The sequence below is a fragment of the Neofelis nebulosa genome, chromosome 12, assembly GCF_028018385.1.
Source record: "Neofelis nebulosa isolate mNeoNeb1 chromosome 12, mNeoNeb1.pri, whole genome shotgun sequence".
NCBI lineage: Eukaryota > Metazoa > Chordata > Mammalia > Carnivora > Felidae > Neofelis > Neofelis nebulosa.
The window spans coordinates 14,232,954-14,254,079 of record NC_080793.1 but is presented as its reverse complement, the minus strand read 5'-3'; the positions used below and the strand labels follow the sequence as shown (position 1 = coordinate 14,254,079).

Sequence of the window (21,126 nt, the reverse complement as noted above, 5' to 3'; positions counted from 1 at the left end):
CAGGGACAGAAAGAGAGGGGGACAGAGGATCCGAAGCGGGCTCTGTGCTGACAGCAGTGAGCCTGATGTGGGGCTCAAACCCACGAACCATGAGATAGTGACGTGAGCCAAAGCTGGACACTCAACCGACTGAGCCACCCAGCTGCCCCATCAGTATATTTTTAACTTGTATTTCTCTTACTGTACAGTCTCAAAACTTCTTGATGATTGTTGGATTTCTTCCTCTTTAAGCTTTTTGTTTTGAAATAATTTTGGGTTTCCCAAAATGTTGCAGATATGGTACAGACAGTTCCATGAACCTATTACACATGTCCCTCGATTACTTAGCCATAGCACAATGATCCACACTAGGAAATTAACATTGGTACAATTCTATTTACCAATCTGTAGACCTTATTTTGATTTCACCAGTTGCCCCACCAACGTCCGTTTTCTGGTCTAGGATCTAACTCAGGATCCCACCTGGCACTTAGCCACCGTGACTTGTTCGTGGCATTTAATCACCATGTCTTAATCTGTGACAGCTCCTCAGTCTTCACTTTTCTTTCATAACCTTAACTGCTTTGGGAGAGTGCCGGTCAGTTATTTTGCAGAATGCCTCTCAATTCAACAACTTCAGACTTTTAAAAGCAGCTTAAAGGAGGGGGGGCGCCTGGGTGGCTCAGTCGAGTAAGTGGTCTGACTCTTGATTTCGGCTCAGGTCATGATCTCAGGGTCGTGAGATTGAGCCCCGAGTTGGGCTCTGGGCGTGGAGTCTGTTTAAGATTCTCTCTCTCTTTCTCTCCCTGCATCTCTCCTCCTCAATCACATGTGCACTCTCTCTCTAAAAACAAAACAAAACGAGGCAGCTTAAAGAAAAAATTTTTTTTGACTAGGTAACACATACACATGGTACAAAATTCAGAAGGCATTTTTTGAAAATGATGGCCGTGTCACACATTGATTTATCATATTTTGCTTGCTTATACAGATAACACATGTCAGTTGCAGGAAATTGGGACAGTGTAGGAAGAGATGGGTCAGAAAACCAAAGCCGCCTTCCCTAGTCTCCCTTCTCAGGGCAATCACCATGGGCCTTTTGGAGGACATCTGCACAGGCCTCTCTGTGCAGATTCACATGAGGCTAAGTCCCGATGTCTTTTCCTGCAAATGGGCTCGTGTTGCACTCTGACCTGCCTCTCCCCCCATGAGAATTGTCCCGGCCGCCTTTCTACATCTTGGCCTCTCAGAGCACCTTCTCTTGTGGCTGCCCAGCCCGGGATGAACCAGCCGGTCCCCGTGGGGCACATTTAGGATAAGGAAGACCATTGCCTTTGCTCAGGTCTCAGAAGAAGGCAAAGTGCTGAGCTGGGGGGCGTGGCACGTTGGTTTGGTTCCTGGCACTGGTTGCTCGTGAGAAAATCCCTTTCCCTCTCAGTTTCATTACCTGTAATGTGGAGATTTGTGGGTTTCTCAGGCCCAGGGCGAAGGAGACACTCTGGGTTCTGTGCAAACCTCGGTGCCGAGCATCACTTCCTCTTCCAGGCAGGGCGCCCAGTCCACGCAGGATGAGGTCGCTGCGTCTGCCATCCTGACCGCCCAGCTGGATGAGGAGCTAGGAGGGACCCCTGTCCAGGTGAGGCCAGCCCAGTGTCCCACTGGGCCACACCCTGCATCTTGTCCATCTGGTCACTCCTCTCTCTGTCCATCCTCGCATCCCGCAAACATTTACGTGGGGCTCCCCGTGTGCCCGACAGCGTCCGCAGCCGTGAACACGCAGGTCCCGCCCCTCTGCTGATGCAGTTTATGGTCTTGGGGGGAGAAAGATGCTCGGCAGACATTCAGGCAGATGCGCCATGGAGACGGTAGCAGTCGAGGCAGCACAGTCGGAGGGGGGATGTGGAGCCGGCCTGCCTGGGCTTGAATCCTGTCTCACCTCTGGGCGACCATGGACAGGTTGCTCAGCCTCTCTATGCCTGTGTATTCTCTGAGCATCCTCTCTCTGCCACAGGATTGCCGTGTGTACGAGGAGTTCATGTTAGTAAAGCATTTAGAGCCATGCCTGGCCCATAATAGCCCCCTTACACGTATAATGTTAAGTGTAAGAACATAGAGATCCCAGGCAGGATCTAACTGGATTAGACAAGGACCTCCTTCGGAAGATACTTTTCTGTTGGGACCTGACGGGCGAGAAAGATTTGGGCAGGCACATTTCAGGCAGAGGGAAGGATATATGCAAAGGCCCTGAGGTGGGAGGGAGCATTGAGTGTTAGAACAAAGGACGGAGTGCCATGATAGAAATCTGGAGAGGTGCTCGGAGGGGCCAGACCACCGGAAGCCATAGTGAGGAATTTGACCTTAACCCTGGAAACAAAGGGATATGGCTACAGAATAAATGTGATATGAAGGGATTTATGGGTTTAAAAGGTTGCTCTGGCTATGCAAGAGGGGTCTCTCCGTATCTAGAAGGCTCTATTCTCATCACTCTGCCGTCTTTCCTGCCCTGGACTGACGTCACCATTCTGGAAGAATGTCCACGAACAACCCATGTGCTTCCATTTAAGGGAACATTTGCAAACATGGGTTCTCTTGGTTCTTGGACTAGAGTCAGGGTCAGCAAGGCAGGTCCTCATGGGAGGGGAGAGCAGCTGAGGCAGTGCCCGGGGGACCTGCGGCCATGGGGCCGTCTCCAGCTTTCCTGGAGCTCCCGTTTCTCTACCCAGACCCTGTGTGCTGCAGGGCCATGCTTCATCCCACAGCAGACACCAGCGTGATGGCCTTGTCTGGGGCAGGGGCCCAGGCCAGGGTGGCTGGGGTAGGGGTTGAACACAGAAGCACTGTCGCCCCCACTCTCCTTTCTTGACTTTGCTCTCGTATCTCGCTGCCAGAGCCGCGTGGTCCAAGGCAAGGAGCCCGCCCACCTCATGAGCCTGTTTGGCGGAAAGCCCATGATCATCTACAAGGGCGGCACCTCCCGTGAGGGTGGGCAGACGGCCCCTGCCAGTACCCGCCTCTTCCAGGTCCGGGCCAGCAGCTCTGGAGCCACAAGAGCCGTTGAGGTAATGCCCTGGCCCTGGACCTCCGGAAGGTTTCGCCTACTTGAAACCCCCCGGACTTGATGGGCAGATCTCCGGGCACAGGACTGGGTGGGGTGGGGGCAGGAGTTAAGAGGCATCTTATTGCACCTTCCCTGCCCTGGGAAGCAGAATTGTATGTCTTAGACTTCCTCTTGTTTCAAGGATGCCCGGAGCCCCTTGCATACCTGCCATAATGGGAAGCTCACTACCTAACAGTCCATTCTTCACCATCTGGACACTTCCTGATTGTATTCCAGACGGCTCCTATCCCTTTTATGATGGAAGGTGCAGACCTGAAGGTGCAGGATGGTCTGAACAGCCTAGAGGAGAATGGGGCTATCTCACCTCCTGTGTGCGGGGCACTCAACTTCTGTTAATGTAGCCCAGAATTCTAGAATTACCTTGACGAGCCACAGTGCATTAGTGAATCATGGGAGTGAATCAACTAAGCCCCTCCTTGTCCAATGTGCCCTCAGTTGTGATGGGTGTATTCTTCCAAGTGTCCACCTAAGAGCTGGTCCTGCTGCAGGGTCTCCTGGGAAGTAAGGAGGGGACTGAGGACTTTTTGTCTGGTTTCTGATTAATCGGACTCTGCCTTCCCAGATAATTCCTAAAGCTGGTGCACTGAACTCCAATGATGCCTTTGTCCTGAAAACCCCTTCGGCCGCCTACCTGTGGGTGGGGGCAGGAGCCAGCGACGCAGAGAAGACAGGAGCCCAGGAGCTGCTCAGGGTACTTCGGGCCCAACCTGTGCAGGTGGCAGAAGGCAGCGAGCCAGGTAGGAGCTGGGGGCATCGGGACCTATTGCTTGCTGAGGACTGTGGCTGTTAGATCTCCCTCCCTTCTTTCTGCTTTTGGGGGGCTCCTTACTCCTGCCTTTCTCCGTACCTGTCCCCTTTTGTGTGTTCAACAAAAGCAGGTTGGCTTAAAGTGAGGGCTATGGTCAGTGAGAGGGAGGCCCTCCAGGAGTTAAGGGAAAGCAGAGCTCAGTCTGGGCTGGGACATTCGGGGAAGGCTGCTGGAGGAGGTGGTCACTTGCGAGGAGGCCTTGAAAAACAGGCAGAGTAACAGCCTCATGGGGGCAGAGTCTCTCCTAACCTTTAGAATTTCTGTGGACAGAAATGCCAAAGCCTGCTCTGTTTTTCAGAATACAGGTAGGAACATCTTTATGCCAGCCCTCACTCAGTCTTTCTGCTATGCCTTTGAGTCTATGCCTTCCTGCCTGATGCTTAGTAGAAATGGGGAAGAGTAGCTGTGCTTTCCGAGATGATGGACATATTCATACCCGCCATGTCCAATTTGGTGGCCACTAGTCACATGTGGCCAATGAGCACTTGAAATACGAATGCTGGGAATTAATGAGACCGAGGAACTGAATGCTTAATTGTTTTGCATTTTAGTGAACTTAAATAGCCACATGTGGACAAAGCAGGTGTAGTGGAAAGAATAGGGCGATTAGAGTCAGATAAGATTTGTATCCTGCCTTTACTCCTTGTTAGCTGTGTGATGTTGGGTGAGTTGCTTAACCTCTCTGAGCCGCAGTTACATGTTTGTGGAGTGGGAATAATTATCCCCATCCTGCAGTGCTGTCGTCATTCCTGGCTGTGTGTCATGCCAAGTGTGCCCTCTCTGGGCCCCTGTTTCATCACCTTGAAATTCCCTCAGGCCCCTTCCCTGTTGCCCCCCCCCCACCCCACCCCTCGTCCCCACCGGGATTTGAAGGCAGAGGGTGGATTGAGAGCAGTCAGCCGTGCTAGGGCAGGGTTTACCGTGGGGTCTGATGAGGAGGGCTGGTGGGAGGCGGTATCTGTTGGCAACTGGCGTGGCCTCCCCCCCTCACAGACAGCTTCTGGGAGGCGCTGGGCGGGAAGGCCGCCTACCGCACGTCCCCGCGACTGAAGGACAAGAAGATGGACGCCCACCCTCCTCGCCTCTTTGCCTGCTCCAACAAGATCGGCCGTTTTGTGGTGAGCCCCGGCGGAGGTCTCTGCCTCTGCTTACCCACTGGGAGGCGGGCTTGCAAGGCGTGTGGCGTCAGCAGCAGGGCAGGGAGAAGCCCTTGACGCAGGGCAGGGAGGAAGGATCCCCTGCCTGCCGGCTGGAGCACAGTGAGCCCGCCCAGGGGAAGGAAGACCTCTGGATCACCGGTGTGCTTTCGTTAACCCTTCTGTTCCTTCCCAGATCGAAGAGGTTCCTGGCGAGCTTATGCAGGAAGACCTGGCCACAGATGACGTCATGCTCCTGGACACCTGGGACCAGGTGGGTGGAGGACAGAAGGCGTAGGCTGTTCGGGATGAGGGAGGTGCTAGACTGCAGCTCTTAGATCAGCTGCCAGAAGGGTTTAAAAGAGCCAGATGTTGCTGGAAAGGTCCCTGAGGTGTTGCGAGGCACTTTCCCTTTCTGGGCCTCCATTTCCCCATCTGCAAAATGGGAGTGATGGGACCTACCTTGCCTAATTCTACGAGGTGAGGTGTAGATAAGATCACCTTGCACACTGTGAAGCACCATATAGATGCAAATCGGATGGCCAGCGTCCTCTCCCGGGCCTTAGGGCAGTGTGAACTCCTCCCTTAAATCTATTGGTAGAGAAACTTGAACTTAGCACATCATATGCGGGCATAAACAGTCTACAGAGGGTCACCTGGGCGTTTCGAAGGGCATCTCCTTCTGTTTTAGAGGGCTCTGAGCTCTCTCTGCTTCACCTCCTGGGGAAGGCTGTTGTGTAGGACTGGTAGCAATGGTGGTGCCATTCCTTCAGTCGACCAGTATTAACTGAGCACCTGCTTTGTGCCAGACACTGCTCTAGATGCTAGGAACAGAGCAGTAAATAAAGTAGACATTCCCCTGCCCTCACAGGGCTTCACATTCTCTCGGGGGATGGCAGTCGATAACCCTTCCTGTCAGAGTTATCAAAATTACAGATGGCAGCCACAAAGACATAAGGCTCCCCTCTGTCTCTTCTTCTTGGGATGCCCAGTTGGAAGATCAGTACCAGAATGTTTGCAGCTTGAGCCGTCCAGCTGCTGTCGTCGATTGCTCCTCTGGCCACCTAATCTATTCGTCCATCCGTTTCTTCATTCACTCAGCCCACATTTACTACACACCAGTGTCTTCGAGGAAAAATGCTGGAATCCTACGATGAGCAAAGTAGACACAGTACCTGCCGTGAAGGGGCTTCTAGTTTAGCAGGGAACACGTTTGTAAATAAGTAAGAGAAAGACTGGTATTTTATTATCTGGTATCATCTGATCAATGACAGGGGCTCTTTAAAATATTAAAAAAAAAATTTTTTTAACAGTTACTCATTTTCAAGAGGGGGACAGAGTGCAAGCAGGGGAGGGGCAGAGAGAGAGGGAGACATAGAATCGGAAGCAGCCTCCAGGCCCTGAGCTGTCAGCACAGAGCCTGACGTGGGACTCAAACCCATGAACCATGAGATCGTGACCTGAGCTGAAGTCGACGCTTAACCGGCTGAGCCACCCGGCGCCCCTTTAAGATATCTTAGACACACCTAAAAATTGTCGTATTACACAACTTGTATTAAGGCTCACAACGGTGGTAGTGGTGGTAACTTGTTTTTATTCCAAGCTTTAGACCCGTGCGGCCCAGAGCACACTCAGTGCCTGTTTGGTGTGAGCATATGTTTGGCTGCTCATTGGTTGAGCAAACAAATGCCAGAGAGGGATAATTCATGAACTTCTAGAGAAGGATCTCAAACTCATTGGTTGAGCAATGTTAGCGAGTGAGGGGGCTGGGGTGGGGGGACACGGCGTGGCGGGTCCTGAGGCAAACTGGAAATGCTGGTCTAAATCGGCAGTGGGGGTGGGGGCGGGGGTGCTGCCACTCAGCCTCATCCACATGAGCGTGAAGGCCCGTGGTCGCCAGATCCTCCAAGTTTTCAAGAGAACGCGGAATTCTAGATTTTAACGCAAGCTGGTAACTAAACCTGGCTACACGGGCATTATAGACCAAGCTGTGGTGGTGGGTGGGCCAAGAAAGCGTGTATGAAGGTCACCAGTTTGCAAGCTCTGTTCCAAGTCCTTCCAGTCCTGGTCTGTGGGCCGTGTCCGGTCCCGGCTGGAGCCCAGGAGCCTCCCCATTCTTCTCCAGCGGTGCGTGTGGGCAGCGCCCTCATGTACACTTTTCGTTTCACGCCTCACTCCAGGTCTTTGTCTGGGTTGGAAAGGATTCTCAAGAAGAGGAAAAGACAGAAGCCCTGAGCTCTGGTGAGGACCATGTGTGCCTGTGGGGCTCTTTCCTGCGGTGCAGTGGGAACAGCTTCCCGCATGGGTCTGGGAGTTCGTGACAGTGGGGTGGCACTTCCTCATCCGTGGTCAGCCCCTCGGGAGCCCTGCCTGGGGCACTGGAAGAGCAGATCAGCTCCTACAGAAAGCTTCAGGTCATGCCAGGGAAAGGCTACTGTAAGTTTGCCCAAGGACCAAACTTGTCAGGGTTTGGATGTCGGAAAGCAGATCTCTGGTAGCTGACCAGATCTGACTTGGGACGCAGAACCCTCAAGCTGGTTTGTTAATATCTTCCAATAGGGGAGAGCAAGAGAGCAAAGTGATACAAACTTTGTGAAGCAGGGAGTTAAACCGTGACCCCGGGCCCTTCCTGCGTTCCTGGGCAGGGTGGTCGGGGAGCCATGTGCGGTCATTGCTAAGGGATGCTAGCGTCTAGTGCAGGGACTGGCCATCAGAGACACTAGGACCAAAAGCCATCGTAGGCAGCTTCTGCCCTGAATCACCTCTCTCTGGTGAAGGACGCACTAAGCATTCCTGGGGTTTTCTTTTCCTGCATGTGTGTCTGCAGCTAAGCGGTATATTGAGACGGACCCAGCTAATCGCGACAGGAGGACCCCCATCACCGTCGTGAAGCAAGGCTTTGAACCTCCCTCCTTCGTGGGCTGGTTCCTCGGCTGGGATGACAGCTACTGGTCTGTGGATCCCTTGGACAGGGCCATGGCTGAGCTGGCTGCCTGAGGACAGGCAGGCCCCACCCCTGTCACTGGTCAGTGCCTTTTTATAACAGTCCATCCTTCAGAGACCTTACAGAGAGCAGGGCCACTCTGGTGTGTGTGTTTTTACAGTAGCCAAAAACAGCCATGCAGAAATTCAGGGTCCTTGCACAATTGTCTCAAGTATCTGTCCTTTTGGAAATTGAATCCAATAAAAGCTTTTTGAAGTGTGTTAGCCTGTCGTGGCTCAATATGTCTCGGTAATTATTCTGGGAATTCCCAGGGAGGGGCCTGGCATGTGCCTGTGAGCCGGTGGCTAAGCTTCCTTCACTCTGTGTGAATCCTGGACCTCCGAGAAGCAGGTGCCAGGATGAGGTGGGATGCACCCAGGTGGCCCCAGGGGAACTGCCTGTGTGAAAGGAAATCGGGAGGGAACCGGGGAACTGAGGGAGCTGCTGGACTGAGGTGCACGTCTGACCCCAAGTGAAGGAGAAGAGGGAGAAGGTTGGGCGGAAGCCGTCCCAGATGGCCGTGCCGTCCAGGAAAGTTTGGCAAAGCTTTCAGGGAATGCTTGAACCAAAGTAAAAAAAATAAAAAATGAAAATAAAAAAACTCTTTCTTAATGGTATGTGGTATGGTCCCAGTTTTCTTATTTTGTTATTTTTTAAATTATATGTATATATTTTAATTTACATCCAAGTTAGTATATAGTGCAACAATGATTTCAGGCATAGATTCCTTAGTGCCCCTTACCCATTTAGCCCATCCCCCCTCTCCCACAACCCCTCCAGTAACCCTCAGTTTGTTCTCCATATTTATGAGTCACGTAATATATATGTCCCCCTCCCTGTTTTTGTGTTATTTTTGTTTCCCTTCCCTTATGTTCATCTGTTCTGTGTCTTAAAGTCCTCATAGGAGCGAAGTCATATGATATTTGTCTTTCTTTGACTCATTCCGCTGAGCATAATACCCTCCAGTTCCATCCACGTAGTTGCAAATGGCAAGGTTTCATTCTTTTTGATTGCCGAGTAATACTCCATTGTATATATGCCACATCCTCTTTATTCATCCATCGATGGACATTTGGGCTCTTTCCACACTTTGGCTATTGTTGATAGTGCTGCTATAAACATGGGGGTGCATGTGTCCCTTTGAAAGAGCACACCAGTATCCCTTGGATAAATGCCTAGTAGTGCAATTGCTGGGTCGTAGGGTAGTTCTATTTTTAATTTTTTGAGGAACCTCCATAGTGTTTTCCAGAGTGGCTGCACCAGTTTGCATTCCCACCAACAGTGCAAAAGAGATCCCCTTTCTCCGCATCCTCGCCAGCATCTGTTGTTGCCTGAGTTGTTAATGTTAGCCATTCTGACAGATGTGAGGTGGTATCTCATTGTGGTTTTGATTTGTGTTTCCCTGATGATGAGTGATGTGGAGCATTTTTTCATGTGTCGGTTGGCCACCTGGATGTCTTCTTTGGAGAAGTGTCTATTCATGTCTTTTGCCCATTTCTTCACTGGATTATTTGGTTTTTGGGTGTTGAGTTTGATAGTTCTTTATAGATTTTGGATACTAATCCTTTATCTGATACGTCATCTGCAGATATCTTCTCCCATTCTGTCGGTTGCCTTTTAGTTTTGCCGATTGTTTCTTTTGCTGTGCGGAAGCTTTTTATCTTGACGAGGTCCCAATAGTTCATTTTTGCTTTGGTTTCCCTTGCCTCCAGAGACGTGTTGAGTAAGAAGTTGCTGTGGCCAAGGTCACAGAGGTTTTTGCCTGCTTTCTCCTTGAGGATTTTGATGGCTTCCTGTCTTACATTGAGGTCTTTCATCCATTTTGAGTTTATTTTGGGGTATGGTGTAAGAAAGTGGTCCAGATTCATTCTTCTGCATGTTGCTGTTGAGTTTTCCCAGCACCACTTGCTGAAGAGACTGTCTTTATTCCATTGGATATTCTTTCCTGCTTTGTCAAAGATTAGCTGGCCATCCATTTGTGGGTCCATTTCTGGGTTCGCTATTCTGTTCCATTGATCTGAGTGTCTGTGTTTGTGCGAGTACCATACTGTCTTAATGATTACAGCTTTGTAACACAGCTTGAAGTCTGGGATTGTGATGCCTCCAGCTTTGGTTTTCTTTTTCAAGATTTCTTTGGCTATTCGGGGTCTTTTCTGGTTCCATACAAATTTTAGGATTGTTTGTTCTAGCTCTGTGAAGAATGCTGGTGTTACTTTGATAGGGATTGCGTTGAATACGTAGATTGCTTTGGGTAGTATCGACATTTTAACAATATTTGTTCTTCCTCTCCAGGAGCATGGAATCTTTTTCCATTTCTTTGTGTCTTCTTCAATTTCTTTCATAAACTTTCTATAGTTTTCAGTGTATGGGTTTTTCACCTCTTTGGTTAGATTTATTCCTAGGTATTTTCTGGGTTTTGGTGTATTTTTTATCATGGTAAACGATGCATAATAATCATTTTGACTATTTCTAAGCGGCATGCAGTGTCATTACATACATTTACAGTGTTGTGGAGTCAGCACCATTTATTCATTTTGAGAGAGAGAGAGTGCCAGCAGGGGAGGGGCAGAGAGACAAAGAGGGAGAGAACCCCAAGCAGGCTCAGCGCTGTCAGCGCAGAGCCCAATGGGAGCTCGAACTCATGAACCGTGAGATCATGACCTGAGCCGAAAGCAAGAGACGGACGCCTAACCGACTGAGCCACCCGGGGCCCCTTTGCTCCTTGTAACCTTTATTTGACTTTCGGTCTCTATGGATTTGCCTTTTCTCATACAGTATTTGTCCTCTGTGTCGGGCTTATTTCACTTAGCATAATGTTTTCTCAAGACTCATACATTTTATAGCAAATATCAAAATTTCCTTTTTGTGGCCGAATAATACTCCATTGTGCGTATACACATTTTGCTTAACCATTCATCCAGCGGCGGGCACTCAGGTCATTTCCACCTTTTGGCTATTGTGAACCAGGCTGCTGTGAACACTGGGGCGCAAACAGCTCTTTGATTCAAAGAGTTTTTGAGCCACAGTCCAATCAGCCAGTGAAGGCGCTGTGTGCCTCCCAGGAGCAGGTACAGCGTGTCTTGTCTCCCCACTGCATTCAGTCGTCGGGAGGTGTGGCTTTGGTGCACCTGTGGGGACCAGCACTCAAAGCCAGCAGCTGGGGCCCTTAGTCATTTATAGTCCCCTGCAGTAGAAGTCTGGGCAAGGCGTGTCCTCACAGCTGCCATACCCTGTAACTAATCTGCCCACACCTCCCTGGCTTCCCCTGTATTCCGTTGAGTCATTCTGCTGCCCCGAACTCTTGGCAGAAATCTGCTCCTGCAGTTACCGTCACGAGAGGTGCCCCTGAATGCTCCCAAAGTTGTGGGAGAGGGACTTCCTCTGTGCCCCGCTTTGTGCCCCCGGGACCCTGAATCTCTGTTCATATTCAGGGCGTCACAAAGTCCCTCTTAGCCTTTCCCGCGAACTTCTCCTAAACCTTTTCTCCATGGATATACCAACTGGAGCAAGGAACTGCTGCGGGACAGACCCCCTTTCCTCCCCTCTCGTCTTCTGGTCTTTTCTCATGTTGCCCCTGCTTTTGTTCTGCACCACCTCCCCCAACCCGATCTCCAACCGTAAGAGACTCCCGTGCGTAGGACTGTAGAACAGAAGCCAGTGTGAAGGTGTAGATGCTGGGAAGCGTGTGCATGTCTGTTTACACTGCTATTTCCAAAGCTGCTGATCACTCGGATTGCCCAGGGAGCTTTTTATGCCCCAGGGGCCCTACGTCTAGAGATTGTGATTCATTGCAGAGGTGATGAGGGGAGAGGAGAAGGAATTTTCCAGGTGAGACATGGGGGCCGGAGGGGCAGGGAGTCATCTCAGAGTGTGCAGCAAGTACAGAGGGGGTCGTGGGGGAGCAGGTGGGGAGTGCTAGGCCTCACATCGTGAGAGGTAGGCCGGGCCCACCTCAACTGCCATGCTGAGAGATTTGGACGGGATCCTGTAACTCCCACCTCACTTACCCCAAAGGGTTACTTGCAGTCAAAGCAGTCACTTTGACAGATGCAAAGTCCTGGGACAAAAGCAGCATTTACAGCCTAGAGCTTCCAAGGGCCTTCCCTCAAGGCAGACGGAGTCCTGTCTGGACAAGCCAGCTCCCCTCCTGCAAACCTGTGGGAGGTCAAATTGCAGGGGACCTACCCCTGAATTCTTCATTTCTTCTACTGGCACGCAAGGTGGTTTATTAGCCAATTTCAGTTCATTGGTGGCTGTGGCCTCATAACTCTACAGTGCTCCGAAAAAGGAAGTTGCCTGGGGCAAGAGTTGCTCGGACTTCATATTTTTCTCTCAAAGTTCAACCACGTAGTTTCTCCTAACAACTTTTCCCCCCCAAAACACGACCTTGGATTTTCTCGTCTACCATATAGAAGTCATCGTGAGGCGCCATGACAGGCGACGAAAAGGCCGGCCTGGGCTTGGATCCTGTGTCTGACTTTGGGCTGGTCAATAGGTACCTGTTGTGTGCCTTGGGCCAGGCAGCCTGCAAGGCATTGGAGCTGTAACAGACCACAGGGTGACAGAAGTGAGTTCCTATCCTGCTTGGATTTGGGCAAAGGGTGATTAAACTAGCAAAGGATTCAGGGTGTCCATGGATCTCGAACTCCCCAGGGAAAATATATGGGCAGGTGCTCCAGAAGGGGCCTAGGCGGCAGTTGGGCAACTTTAACCTCTCCGCATTTTTTGGCCCACATAAAGCACACCGAGAAGCCAATGCAGCCAGCCCGGGACCGGAGGATCACATGTGCCAGTTCTGAAAAATGAAATCCACAGACACTAAATCCAGGCAGAAACAGACCCTCACCCAAAGAAAATGAGTAAAAGTGCACACTTTATTATGTACAGCATTGGAAAGGGAGGCCACGTGGAGAACACTCTTGCACCAGCGCTCATCCTGGACCCCTTTTATGCTTCCTCCCTCTCAAGCAATCTAATCCCAACCTATTGGGCTATGAATCCACAAGGCAGAGAGGCGAAGACTGGTATCTGGACATAGGGACACTCAAAGGAGCAGAAAGCACTGTTACTCTAAGCCTGAGAAGAGGTTTTCAGCCAGGATATGGGGCTGTTTCCTGGTCCTCACTGGTCAAGGGTGAGTCACCGCACGAAAGAGAGAAAATCATTAGTTAAAAAATTATAAATAGAAACGTAACTTGAGTTCCAAGTCAAAATGCTCCATATACATGTAATAAACGCAGCTGAGAACATGGATGCACGGTTCAAGGTTTTCTAAAATAAGCTTGGAAATGGGCGATCGGGGAGGGAACATTCATAGTCTGGGACAGACAGAGGGATGCAGCTAAGGACCAATATGAAGGGTGGCTCTGGGTAAGGAAGCTGCCATTCCCAAGACCTCTCTAGGTGAACTCAGAGCCACGAGGAGAAAGTGGTTTAAGTGTCACCAGCCAGGTTGTCGGACCAACAGGAAGAATGCCAGGTTGCTCAGATTCACGGGCATTTGCAAAAGGCTTCCTACCATTGTGGAACAAGGAACTGGGTAGGAGGGGCCGCCCACTTCCTCTCTGGGCACTGACCACACGTGATAGAAAAGGAGGACTCGGCAAACTAAAAAAAAAAACAAAAAAACCCTCCATCTATATATCTTAAGTCTGACAGTGTCTTCCCAGGCTCATTGGTTATTATGTGCCCAATATATTGTGAATTCCTCATAATATTTAATGAATGGGCCTGGTAACCAAGATATTTCACAGTGTACGATAGTTAATAGCATGCAGACAATAAAAGAGAATTGCTTTACCTATTTTTTAAAAAAAGGATTCGTCCTTAAGCCATTCAAATGGGTATACAAAGAATTGTGTATAGAACTTAGAGAACATTTTATTTAAAAATCAGAACTATTTAGAACCTGGTATATGAAAATAGGCAAAAGTGAGGAAAAAGCACTTTTGTGACAAGTATTTAGCTGGTTTGAAAGACCACAGAGGAATCACTGAGTCATAAAGAGGCTAAAAGAAGTTTAAAAGAAAGGGAGAACTATTCTTATTATTCTTAAAGGATCTTTGTGATAGTAGATTTAGAAGTCTTTCAAGGGTTAAGATCATCTTTTTCACTGACCTTGACCATTTCCTCCAGTGTTGACAGGTATAGGCACGAAAATGCCAACTCTCAAGTGAGGATTATTTTGAAACGTGGTCTGGCTTTAGAAAGTAAACGGATGTTAGGAACATCTCCTTAAGATTCCCCGGAGGTAAGGCACATATGGCCCAGAGAAGCTGGTTGTAGCCTAAGGTCACTGCTTTCTGCAAAGCATTTGTCCAGCCAGGGTGCCGAGTGGTGGTTATAACCTGTTTTCTTGCCTTTGGTCTGGCTGCAGAACGACCCAGCGTAAGTCAAAAGAAGGGGGATTTAGCCTATTACCTAATGATCTAAACATATGAACTTTAAATATTTTAAAAGAGTTAAGAAATGATCAAAATGATCTTACAGATCACCAATTGCCAACCCCCTCCCCACACCCCTTCTCTTTCTCAGTATTTACAAGCTAACAATCCTCATCTGTATCTGCTGCTAGGATCACTACACATTCTAAGCACCTCGCAGTCAACATACGGAAAAGGAAAGGAAGGAGGAATAGTCAAGGTCCCGCCCTACTCTCTCCTTACAGGTTAAAGGCTGATTTGGTCCCCACTCTACCCTGGAAGGGAAGGGCGCGTCTCTGCGTTGGCCTCTGTGGCTCACTTCTTTGCCCCCACGATGCCTTGCAACATGTCTATGGGCAGGGGGAAGACGATCGTGGAGTTTTTCTCAGCAGCAATGGTGGTCAGTGTCTGGAGGTACCGCAGCTGAAGGGCCGCGGGAGACTCAGTGATGACCATGGAGGCTTCTTTCAGAGCCCTGGATGCGTTCATTTCTCCCTCGGCTGCAATGACCTATGGAACAGGAGGAGGGAGTGGTCAGACTGGAGAAAATACAGGTGTCAAGGGGCAGTCTTCAAACCAGGGTGTGCACACAAAGCCTTCTCCAGGAATGCGCCAGAATAGTTTTAAGGAAATCCATTTCCGGTTACCCCATTTCCATATGTCCTTTTTCCTATGTCTGATTTGCCTGACTATGTGCCTGAGATCGAGACATCGTCTTTTACTGTGGCTTTTCTTGCATGCTTCAGGGGACCGAACAGAGGGGCAACTCAAAATAGGGGTTGAGAAAGTGACTAGTGAATGGACACAAATCCTTTTGCAAGTCACATGAATTTCCAGTTATTTATTTATTTAGAGAGAGAGAGAGAGACAGAGAGAGAGACAGAGACAGAGAGAGAGAATCTTCAGCAGGCTCTACACCCAGCCCAGTGCCCAACACGGGGCTTGATCTCAACACTGTGAGCTCATGACCTGAGCCAAAATCAAGAATCAGACGCTCAACCGACTGAGCCACCCAGGCGTTCAATTTCCAGTTGTTTGATTTTAAAGAAAGGACAGAGGACCTTATGGAACTGAAAGCTGATGACCATTAAACATATTTTTAAATGAAAGATCACTGTATGATTTTTAGCACGTAATTCAGACACAGTATGAAGGACTGCATGGCATGACTTTAAACACAACTTTGATCTCCACCTACTTATTTATGTAAACAAAAGTTCTCAGTCCTTAGAAGTACAAAAATGAAAAGTTAACACTAGAACTGATGGTTAATCTTGTCTCATTCTGGCAATACGTGACGGCCAGCTGCAAACACAGGAATTCTTTATCTTGTTAAGATAAACATTTCTTCTTTTTTTTTCTTTCTTTCTTTCTTTCTTTCTTTCTTTCTTTCTTTCTTTCCTTCTTTCTTTCTATCTTCTTTCTTTCTTTCTATCTTTCTTCCTTTCTTTCTTTCTTTCCAGCTTACCATAAATAAATAAATAAATAAATAAATAAATAAATAAAAGATAAGCATTTCTAGTTAAAGAAAAAAATTATCTGGGAGAAATTCTGAAACATTTAAATGCCTTATTTGTAGTCACAGGAAATGTTTAAAATATTAATTTTAACTTCCGTACTAGGGATGCCTGGGTGGCTCAGTCAGTTAAGCGTCTGACTCTTGATTTCGGCTCAGGTCATGATCTCACGGTTGGTGGGCTTGAGCCCCATCAAGGGCTTTGTGATGATGGCAAGGGGCCTGCTGGGGATTCTCTCTCTCCCTCTCTACCCCTCCCCTGAACGTGCTCACTCTCTCTCTCTCTCTCAAAATAAATAAACTTAAAAAAAAAAAACCCACTTCAATGCTAAATGTGTTGCGGTAGGAGTAATAAAGTAATTCATGACAAAATATATTGTATTAGGAAAAGACTCCAAGAGGAGGCAGAGTGGAAATACAAGTTCAAGGAGAAAAGAAAAGGGACAATGAAACATGCCTATTGAAAGAGCTTATTTACGTATTTTAAACAGATGATGGAATCATTATGTTGTTTGAATTTCACTGGATACACTGAAATGAGTGATGTGAAGTTTTAATTAATTAATTTTTTTAAAGTTTATTTATTTTTTTAGTAATCTCTGTACCCAACCTGGGGCTCAAACTCATGACCCCAAGATCAGGAGTTGTGTGTTCCTCCAACCGAGCCAGCCAGGTGCCCCAGTTGGTTAAGCATCTGACTCTGGATTTCAGCTCAGGTCACGATCTCACAATTCGTGAGTTTGAGCCCCACGTTGGGCTCCTTGCTGACTGCGCAGAGCCTGCTTGGGATTCTCTCTCTCTCTCTCTCTCTCTCCCCCTCTCTCTCTGCCCCTCCCCTGCTCACTCTCTCTCTGTCTCTCAAAAATAAACACTTAAAATAAAATGTCAATATTTAAAACATGTCAGATTATACGCTTAGCCAAGTATATAAATTCAAATGAAAATTTTCACATGTCTACTTAAAATGTGTGATGGGACATATAGTTTGTCTAAATTCCTCTTGAGGTTACATGGGCATAAAAATGTGAACATCACTGGGGTTGGGGAGAAAAGCAGGGGCTTTAGAGTGGGACAGGCTTGTACTCAAATTCCAAACCTAACCCTCACCAGCTGAGTGTCCTCAGAGAGGTTATTTAACATTCTGAGCTCTGGTTTCTTACTCTTAAAACGGGATAGTATCTGTCTTTTAGGGCCATTGTGAGGAAGACAGAAAGGTACATTAAGTGTGAAATGTATAAACGGAGGCTATCGTATAGGAAAGGCATGTGGGAAGTCAAGACCTGGTTTTTGAATCCAGCTATGCCTTAATGTATAAAGGATTCAGAAGCCAATCAAGGCGGTGAGTTACTCTTTCTCCATAATCCTAGAAGAGGGCGTGAAGATACCATGCTCACTAAGCTTAACGGCGCAGTTCCAACTGGGTTGTTTTCACAGGGATCTCAAAATATTCATGGTTCAGAATACTCCCATGAATATCCGAGTTGAACACGATAGTCTCCCGACCAGTGGAGTTTCATTCACTTCTAGAGTAAATGCTGGGAGCCGCCTAGGGGTCGAGCCCTGTGTAGTAGCTAGGGAAGAGAGTGGACCCCCTTGCCTCCTTTGGCTCCCGGTCAAGCAGGGGAGATAGACATGGGAACGGATCACTTCATTCCAGTGTGAGAAATGTAGACAGACAGGTACAAGGCACAGGGCCAGCACTCAGCAAAGCAGGCTTTGCAGAACACGAGCTGATGAGATTATGGAAGTTGAATAGGACAGGATGAAAGCTTTGTTGTTTGGCCACAGACGAAGAAGAATACTTCAGGCAGCACACACGTCAAGGTACCAAGGTTTTAAAAAGCTGGTATATTCCAGAAAAGTCTAAGTGGCCGAATGCAGTGTGAGGCAGAGGAGAGGCTGGGGTGTTTCGTCTGCAGTCTGGAGGCAGAGGGAAGCTGCTGAACAGTTTTGAGCAAGGAACCTCATCAGATCCAGTTGGAGAAAACACACGGACAGACGTCAGAGGATGGATGAGAAGAGGAGACACTGAGAGCTGCTAACAGGACGGCCTCAGAGTGACTGGTGCGACTGGCTGGTAATGGGGATGTGGGATTGGATGGGAAAACGGGCCGGGGGCGGTGCTTTTCAGGAGAGTCAGCAGTTTGGAGGCTGGCTGGGTACGGGGAGGAAGAGGAACAGAGGCTGAGCCGTGGGTTTCTAGGTTTCGGTTGCCTGGGGGGGGGTGCCATTAGGTGAGACGGGTGATACAGGATATGGTGTCACCGAGAGAAGGCACTCAGTTTAGAGGATAAAAACCTTAGTTTGTCAAGATACCCAGAATGTCCTACCTAGGTCTGTGAGAGGGGGCACTCCAGGTGCCCTCAAAAAGATGCACGTAACCGTGTGCTCCAAGGCAAACCCTGTACGTACGGAATGCAAAACAAGCTCCTGCCCGAGAACGGCAGGCTCTGGCTTTTTCCACGTCATCTCAGAGGTCCAGTTAGGCACTTTGTTTTTGGTCTGGCGATGGACCGGCTGCAGAGATATCTAATCTCCCACTACTGTCAATATACGAGCTCTTGGCCGAGAAGCCAGACCCACCAGACTAGGCACACGGGCTGTTAACAGGAAAGCTGGTCTGAGGACGCTGCCCAAGATGTGAAGGCAGTAACCACCGGCTCGGTCTGAACACAGGCCACGTAGATGCCAGGAATCGGCCCTCAGAAGGCAAAGCAAGATGCCTGTGGCGGTGTGGGGCTTCTGCCAATGCCCAGCAACCCCATGTTGGTCCCCACTTCCATGTTTACAGACCGTCCCTTGACAACCAGCCATTTTCAGGTCTGTGAGGTTGGTACTGTTGTCTCCTTCTGTAGCCCAGGCGGGCTGGCCTGCGAAGGGCAGAGAAAGGGGATCTGCATCCCTCTACTCCACCTTCTCAACGAATAGAGGATGAGACCCAGGAATGTGCGCCCGAAAGCACGTGGCAGGCATTCTTCTGAGAGTTCTGAGCGAGGAAATCAGGATGGACGCAAGTGTAAAAGGGATCGCATTTCAAGTCATTAAGAGCTGGTCTAAAACATTGAAAAAGAGGTCTGACTAACACACGGTCAAGCTTGTGGGAGAATCTTTTGTGCTCCTTTCTCTCAAGCCATGTTTGCCAGCACTTTCACGTTCATTCTCTTCGGGGCATGGTGTTCCTTCGTGTGAACAAAGCACACTTTATGCATTCAACCACAAGGGACCTGTGGGCAGTTTCCAGGTTGAGGTGATACAAAGTGCTGCTATGAACATTCTAGTACACGCCCTGTGTGTTTTGGTAAACACACAAGTGCATTTCTGTTGGATACACACTGCCAGACAGTTTTCCAAAATGGTGGTACCAAATCTGTGGTCTCACTAACAAAACAGGAGTATGAGTTCTTCCCTCGTCCACACTTGGCTCTTTTCTTTTTAGCCATCCTGGTAGATGTCTAGTGTGGCGTCTGCTTGTGATTTGAATTTGCATTTCCCTGCTGGCTATGTAATGGAAATTCCTTCAGAGAGGAATTTCTCTCTGAAGGCTCTTAATCGATAGGCTCTCTTACCCTTTTCTTTCACAATTTATTTGTTGAAGAAATGGACTCCCTACTTTCCACGAGAACCTGACTGTACCATTTTGAATATATAAGCCTTATGGTTGTTGCAGGGTTACTGTGTTTTACAGAAAGGATAGACTCCTTGTGATTCGATGTGTTCACCCTAATCTTAAAGACAGATACTGCCCAGGTCCACAAGACTGTTCCAGACGATCCCTACAGTCTCATCCAGGTGGAGCACAGTCATTCAGAATTCTAACCGGCTTCCTTCATCTCTTCCCATTGTTATAAGGACTTCTCTTTCCTAACTGGTGAAAGCACTTGCCCAAGAGGCTTAGTCCGTCGTGGAAAGTCCAGAGGAGCCAGAGGGGAATTCTGATTTCCACTGCCACTAATCGACTGTGTGACCTTGAGGAAAATCACATGAATTTTCTGGGCTCAATCTTTTCATCTGAATAGTGGGATGGCAAATAAGTTTCATTTTTAGGGCCAAGGCCAAGCAGTTGAGGACTGTTACCTGAAGGGCAACAGAAGGGTTCTGAGGTCAAGCCTAAGCTCAGCGGAAAACAGTGCTGTGCTTGCTTCCCGGCAGGGGAATAGGAGGGTGCAGGGCAGCCTCTGGACCAGGTTATCTGTCAGCTTCAGAAGATAATCTCTAAGGACCCTTCAGGCCCTGACGTTCTAAGTAGTCTCTTCAGTATGGCTTGGAATGGGGCTGTTGGTTAATGACGTAATCTAGATAAAAGCGATTCCTGTTTTTCAAAATACCAGTTCGATTATAGTAGGGCGTATTTAATGTTACCAGAAATACCACTGAGTCTTCTCAATGTGATGGCAGTACTGGAGGTTCCACAGAATTACCAGGTTGCCCTCATGAGCATCAATTATCACATTAGGAAAAGCTAACAATTCTGGTTAGTAGAAAATTCTGGGTATAGTGTCAAAGGAGCTGCTGTTGTATTTGATGCTGGCTAAGAAATTATAGTCCCCAATGTGTGGCTTAAAGGGCATCCTACTAGAAGGGCAGGGCTCTGTGCTTAGTCAATTATCACCAGCTACTACTATTTTCTTTCTTTTAAAAAAAATTTTTTTTAATGTTTATTTATTTTTGAGGCGGGGGGAGGGGCAGAGAGAGAGGGAGCCACAGAATCCAAAACAGACTCCAGGCTCTGAGCTGTCAGCACGGGGCCCCAAGTGGGGCTCAAACTCATGAACTGTAAGATCATGACCTGAGCTGAAGTTGGACGGTTAACCGACTGAGCCCCCCAGGTGCCCTTATTACTATTTCCTAACAACAACAATGGATTGGTCTGCCCCTTGTGTCTTGGGAGATCTGTCAAGTCCACAGCAACCCCTCCGATGAAGACTGGCCCTCTTCCTTCACCCATTCACAGGCAAAGGGCTGTGGAACTTAATATCTGAGTTTGCCCTTTTTTTATTTTTTAAAAATTTTTTTTTTTTTTTCAACGTTTATTTATTTTTGGGACAGAGAGAGACAGAGCATGAACGGGGGAGGGACAGAGAGAGAGGGAGACACAGAATCGGAAACAGGCTCCAGGCTCCGAGCCATCAGCCCAGAGCCTGACGCGGGGCTCGAACTCACGGAC

General features: G+C 48.5%; 2 protein-coding genes across 6 annotated transcripts in view; one reads left to right on the top strand and one right to left on the bottom strand.

Annotated features, from left to right (window-relative positions):
- Window positions 1–8,248, top strand: part of GSN (gelsolin) — a 54,433-nt gene extending 46,185 nt beyond the window's left edge. For all 5 annotated transcript variants that reach the window (XM_058694294.1, XM_058694289.1, XM_058694291.1 and 2 more), the window contains 7 exons: window positions 1,525–1,615; window positions 2,868–3,038; window positions 3,660–3,834; window positions 4,899–5,023; window positions 5,238–5,315; window positions 7,222–7,282; window positions 7,869–8,248. In XM_058694294.1, coding sequence (XP_058550277.1) covers window positions 1,525–1,615; window positions 2,868–3,038; window positions 3,660–3,834; window positions 4,899–5,023; window positions 5,238–5,315; window positions 7,222–7,282; window positions 7,869–8,038 — 871 coding nt within the window. In that variant the 3' untranslated portion in view covers window positions 8,039–8,248. The remainder of the gene's footprint in view (window positions 1–1,524; window positions 1,616–2,867; window positions 3,039–3,659; window positions 3,835–4,898; window positions 5,024–5,237; window positions 5,316–7,221; window positions 7,283–7,868) is intronic.
- A 4,632-nt stretch (window positions 8,249–12,880) lies between these two features.
- STOM (stomatin) overlaps window positions 12,881–21,126 on the bottom strand; it is a 31,791-nt gene continuing 23,545 nt past the window's right edge. The window contains exon 7 of the mRNA XM_058694314.1: window positions 12,881–14,956. Within this exon, the coding sequence (XP_058550297.1) occupies window positions 14,762–14,956 (195 nt within the window). The 3' untranslated portion in view covers window positions 12,881–14,761. The remainder of the gene's footprint in view (window positions 14,957–21,126) is intronic.